General features: G+C 40.8%; 1 protein-coding gene across 1 annotated transcript; it reads right to left on the bottom strand.

The window, feature by feature from the left end:
* Positions 1 to 2,843: 2,843 nt before the first annotated feature.
* LOC139349639 (sulfotransferase 2B1-like) lies at positions 2,844 to 5,992 on the bottom strand. The gene is made up of 6 exons (XM_070990577.1): positions 5,854 to 5,992; positions 4,341 to 4,552; positions 3,607 to 3,733; positions 3,414 to 3,508; positions 3,126 to 3,306; positions 2,844 to 2,953 (listed from the first exon to the last, which is right to left on the bottom strand). The coding sequence occupies exons 1-6, from the start codon at positions 5,990 to 5,992 to the stop codon at positions 2,844 to 2,846; spliced, it is 864 nt and encodes a 287-aa protein (XP_070846678.1).
* Positions 5,993 to 6,000: the final 8 nt, after the last annotated feature.

The raw sequence follows: 6,000 nt of genomic DNA, 5'->3' as shown, positions 1-6,000 counted from the left end.
TTTCAAAACAACTATAACTCCTTTAAGACAGTAATGTAACGTTAACGAATCTGACAGGAAAGCGCGTGCAACCGCAGTCCGAACAAAGCATTGTACTAAGTACTACCAACTATGTTAGCCTAAGTTCGGAGCTAGCATTGGTTTAATATCAGTTACCTTACACTAACTAGCGAGTTAGCTATGGTTGACCAACCCTCCGAATACCTGTGACTGTGCCAGATAATTCCCTTTAGTTGCAGTTGCGTCTCTGCCGTCATTCAACATCCTCCATCTCTCCTGACGGACATAACCATGGCAATAACCAATGGGGCCGTTTACCTTAGCCGGCGGACCTGCTACGCTGGCTAACGTTAGCAAATACCAGATATCTTATGATTAAACTTAAGATTATTCATATTAGTCATTTAATAATACGCGTTAAAATGGCCGGTTCCACAGTACCGGTATTTCGGAATGTGAATACTGTTGCAATTAAAAGTCATGTGGTACGAAACTAGGAAGCGAAAGTCTTTAGATGTTTTGCCATTGCTAGCGGCTACCAAGCTAGCGGCATGGTGCATTCACGTTTTTCGACAAAGTTAGGAAATACGACACTCCTCGAGAAAAATGTTCACGTATGGATAAACATCATTCACTTCACCCACAAATGCTTGTTCATCCCGGTTTTCTGTTGGTATATGCTTCGTGACAAATGGGGTTTTGTCTTGTCTCCTGCTTTCTGCGTGAATGCCTGTCCAAAATGGTAATATAGTGATACATAGTGAAACAGCAGAATGTAGCATTATATTGAAAAACTGACACTGTACAGCTCTCAGACTCGCCTCCCATCCCCACCAGGTCTGTCATAGATGGGATTCACCTTTTCAGGTACCGCACACAATTAAGAATAGAAACTTCTGAGTTCCCTCCAGCTGCACACACTTCTTCTTTCCTATCATGCGCACCATATGACAGACATACTCACACAAAGTATTCAAGTTGAGACTCATGGAAAGTTTGTTGTAAGATAGACTGACAGAGCTGGATGAGTCTTTTCACCACAGGAAGGCAGTTCAGTCTTTCTGCTGGCCTCTTATTCAACTCAAGCAAAGGAATGAGTACAGAGACACACAGTGAAATGATTAGTCATTTTGAGATAGTAAATCCTGATGCTGATCAGAGGCAAGAAAGCAACTTTACCCTTCATAATCTTTTTGGAGGCGGTTAAGTCTTCAAGGAATTAACGTGAGGGTTTTGAATGCTTGTATTTTTCACCTTCATGTGTTGACTCACAGACCAGATGGCAGTGGGGTGCTGATAAATAATTTTGTGATGCATTTGTGAGGATGAGCCATCGTGTTGTGCTTTACAAAAGCAGCATATTTACATCCAACCTGACTATGTCACAATGTATTGCTTCAGTACATAACCATCAAAGTATTCAGGAAGATATTCAGGTGGAGTGGTTCCTGTTCCTCCACCTGTGGTGGTGTTCCCTCTAGAGGAACAGGAGCTGCAGTCTCTGATGAGCTGCTCTTCCCCATTTCTGTGGTGACTCTGACATTGTCCTCCGTCACAGTGGGAACTTCTGGCAGTGCAGGATTTACATCTTCTCTGCATTTCACTGGTTCAAGCTGACATCAAGGGCTCTGAAGGGGGGGCATTGACACGGCTTGATGTGAAGGGGAGTGGTCTGCAAAAAACATGAAGCTGTCTGTTACTTTAAAGACCACCTTTATACTGACTAAGTAGTGCCTCTAAAATAGGTTTGGGTGTAGGGGAGAAATCTAATTAGAACAAATATCTTTTGTTTTCTTTTACAGTACATAAATGCAAAACACAACAGGTGTATGATGAGATGACACAAACTAGCATCATGACAACAATGGTCAGTGCAGCATGACGGTACATGACGTCCTGCTGATAGAACCGTCAAAGACACGTCACTGGAGGCAGAGAAGACTCATCGTTTACAAATAACACAGCAAACATTTAAGAACAAGAAGAAGTTTGCAAAGTTATGCAAACCATGCGATCATGACCAGAGTTGAACTGGCTTTGGTCACCTCTTGACTTTCCCTCGAGTGCTATCATCTGTTCATCTGCCTTCTTTGGTTCATGCTGTCCGCACAGCAACACTGACACCTGCTGGTGGTCTGCTGATACAACATGCCAGAGCACATCCATGACTCACAGACAATAATAACCACAACTAAAATTTAAGACTGAAGACACTTTCAAGAATCTAATCTTAAACATTTAAACAATTAATTCAATATTGTAGTTTATTAGTCTCTTTTATTTCAGAATGACATTTGCCAATGACACTAATTTCATGTCACTTGTATTTGTAATAATTTCACATTACAAATTTTCACTTTTCATCCAGTTCAATTCAGATTTGACCTCTCGTGCAAACTAACCCTTAACACATTGTTTTTAATGCTCAATAGCTATTAGTATGCTAATTCATTTATTTGATTTGTTTGATTATTGCCATGAAGATCAGCATATCGATAACACAAAACCCACAATGCTGCTGAGGAATTCTGCTCATCGAAGCACAGGTCTGTTGTTTTGCTCAGGATATAATGAATAAAACACAGTCATACAGTTATTAAAGAATAATTTTATTAACATGTAGAGGTAGAGTGCAATGGTCTGGCTGTAGCAAAGATGAAACAGCTGAAGCTAAGAGAACGTCAAAGAAAGCTGTGTTAGTGTGAGGAAATTGTCAGTATTCAAGATAATATCTTCAGCACTTCCCCTTCCACAAACCTCATGAAGCAAACAAAACAAGTGAACAACAATCAACTGTGTCTGCTTCTTTGCAGGTTTCTGCGCATCATGATGGAATGACTGTTTTAATCCCATACAAATTTATATTTGACATCTTTCATCTTGTCCTTGTAAACTGCATCAAAGTACTCTGCTTCAGCCACTGTCAGTTGGTTTTTCCAGTCTCCAACAATTCCTGAAACAGTGAAATTGTGTCTCTAGTTTTAATTATGTTTGTAGTTTGCTGCATTGTATGAAGTGTGTGTATAGTAGTATTGTATAGGCAGTCATTCTCAGGCTCTACAGATCACATACAACAACAGTTGATCTGAAATCGTACTGTAAGTGTATCATTTACTGAAACTCACCTTTCCTGAGAAATTCAGACTTTGTTTGGTCCATTATTTCACGAGGAACTGTAGAGAAGTTCGACATTTTGTTCTGCTTCATGTTCTTGAACAAACAACATTCTGCGATCTTCTCTATCACCTCAGCATCCAGAGATTTGTCCAGGAACTGAGCCATTCTGGCCACAGAGTCCTTCAGGTCCTGCACCACAGAGAAACACACATCATCTCATATTCCTGCACTGATTGTCACAGCATGACTGAGATCACGATTGTTCGGCAGATTTGAGGATCGTTGCTAAATCTCACCATTATCATCTCTTCATAGGAGATGTACATTATGCGCTCTTTATCCTCAGCATTCAGCCAGCTCTTCACATGATCAAACCAGGAGCCAAACATGACTAGAAGGGAAACAAAGTCACAAGTATTTTTTCATTGTTTACTATTAGTTTTTGCATTGAACTTCATTGAAACACATATCTTGAACAATGAGAACAACCTTTCCCTTCAAGGAACTTGTGGAGGAACTCGCTCTGAGGGCCCGGGTTTACCATGTAGGATGCCATCCCATAGTAGTGAAAGGAAGATGTGAACACGTCTTTGGGGTTCCTCATGACGTAGATGACCTGCAGTGATGAGGAGACATTCGTTAATCATTGATGGAGCTTTGAACACTCAACCCTTTCCAAACATACTGTGAGTGGTATATGACAAATATGATGTTGTCTTCTCATGGAATGACAACCACAGGTGAAACACAAAAGATTAATGATGTCTCAGATAAAATGAATAATGACACCCGTATGTGCTTTTTTTAAAAATTGCCAGCTCAGTTGCTGTACCATTACCTTTAAGTTAAGGGGGTTTTTTTTTCAGATATTATATATATAATCTATGATAGCTACGTCTATTTTGGACTCTCTGGCTCTCCAGTCCTTCAAAGGTCTGCACTGTTAAGATGGCTTGCTCTTGGTCCATGTTTACCAGTGCTGAACTTAGTATGAAATCTTAACACACCATGGGAACCACCTCATTCACTCACTCATCCATGCAACTGCCAAACACCATTAACCACCAGTAACCACTTTGACATCCCACACACCAAGGATTGTGTGACTGGATTCCACCTCCAAAGCCTCTGTTGTATTCAACTCCATCACATGGATTAAAACTGTTATACTGCCACTTTCAATGCCTTAACAATACATGTCACAAACAATATGGCAGATTTACTTTTGGCTTGGCTTCAAAGAAAGATGGTGGCATCATATTATAGTGGAAGTGCGTAGAAAACATGCGCGGGGACGGTCTCTGCTCAAGGTTCAGGATGCAGGCCCGGTGTTCCTCTAGCCAGGGGACTCGGTCCCAGTTAGGAATAGTCTCAACAGAAGATGGATCTCCTCCACTCACGATCAGAGGGACGATCTCCTGCATCCAAGTTGTACCTGAACATAGGAAGCAAGAGTTATTCTGGAATGCATAGTTACATTAATGACTAATACACATTGTTTTTTATTTATCTCATAATGTAATTCTTATTTTGGCCCTCCAAATACGGGGCTACTAATGTCTAATTGTACTTATTGCTTGCTAACTAAATGAAACTAAATTAGCCAGCTAGCATGCCATTTCCTAATTGTTCTGTGGGTGTGTGGAAACATTCATTCTCCAGGACTAGGATTGAACAGTTTGAATCAAAAACAGAGGCTGTATTACGTGCAGCTTGGGAATCCACGTTATGGTGGCGTATTTGATATATTTACTGTTTATCTGACCACAAATAAGACAAGAATTAGCTAGCTGGCATGATATTTCCTGACTATGAAATGCAGTAAGTTAACATTACAAAATGAACAGCACCTTGTATTGGAGAAGACTTGAAACTAGTGATTCAGGCCATAAACTCATTGGGAAATGTTTACTGAAGTAATGAATCAAGTGAGAAGCAGGCTCATTTTCTCATAAGCTGAGAATCAGAGTTCGTTTTGCAACCAGGTTTAAGGCACTTCCAGTATTGTCCTCATGCAACTTCACAAAATGGGACATAACAATGGGACACTTGAAACAAAGTCAGTCGAACCACCAAAAGTCATGTCTTCAGGGCAGAAAGATAGAACAAGGTGCGGCGTGGAACCGTCCTGTGAGAGGAGGAGCGGGCGGGTGGGACCTACACAAGGCTGGGCTTCAGTTAGCGAATACTAAATACTTTTAACATTAAGAACGTGTGAGACACTACGGAAGCGCATTGCATTCATTGGATAAAAAATAATTAGACACCTTATGTCATAATTACGAGAAAATATAAAGAAAAAGGAAACCTCTAAATCCTCCCATCCTATCGCAGCTAATCTGCTATTACTATCCTCTCAGTTTGAAACACTGGGAAATACTGATGTTTCTTAAAAATGAGGATGGTATTAATATTAGTATGTCAACACTGCTCAGGCATCTCAAGTCGTTGGGATTGCTCAGGCGGAAAGCCCGGTCTGACGTGCTGGGTGTCGCTGAACCAACACGGGATACTTCATGGATACAAATTCATGCATTTGAAATACTTCCGTATGCTTCCGTACTGATGTGGCAGCTTTTCCTCTCCTTTTCCTCGAGATCTTTTCTCGTTATTACGAGATAAGGTGTCTAATTATTATTTTTTTATCCAGTGAATGCAATGCGCATAAGACACCTTCGTCTTTAAGGCGTGTTTAACATTCAGCAAAAAGCTCGCGGGACAACTGGAACAACTCACCCGATTTCGGAAACGTTACTATGAGGATATCATCTGAGCGGAAAGAAAAATCCTCGTAGTATTTCAGGCTTTGTTGGGGGTGTACCAAGGTGGGCACGAAGACCCCCTTGTACACTGTGTATAACTCTGCCTCAGTCATTGTTCAAA

Source organism: Chaetodon trifascialis, chromosome 21 (genome assembly GCF_039877785.1).
Source record: "Chaetodon trifascialis isolate fChaTrf1 chromosome 21, fChaTrf1.hap1, whole genome shotgun sequence".
NCBI classification, from domain to species: domain Eukaryota; kingdom Metazoa; phylum Chordata; class Actinopteri; order Chaetodontiformes; family Chaetodontidae; genus Chaetodon; species Chaetodon trifascialis.
The sequence above is the reverse complement of the archived record's forward strand: the minus strand, read 5'-3'. Positions and strand labels throughout refer to the sequence as shown.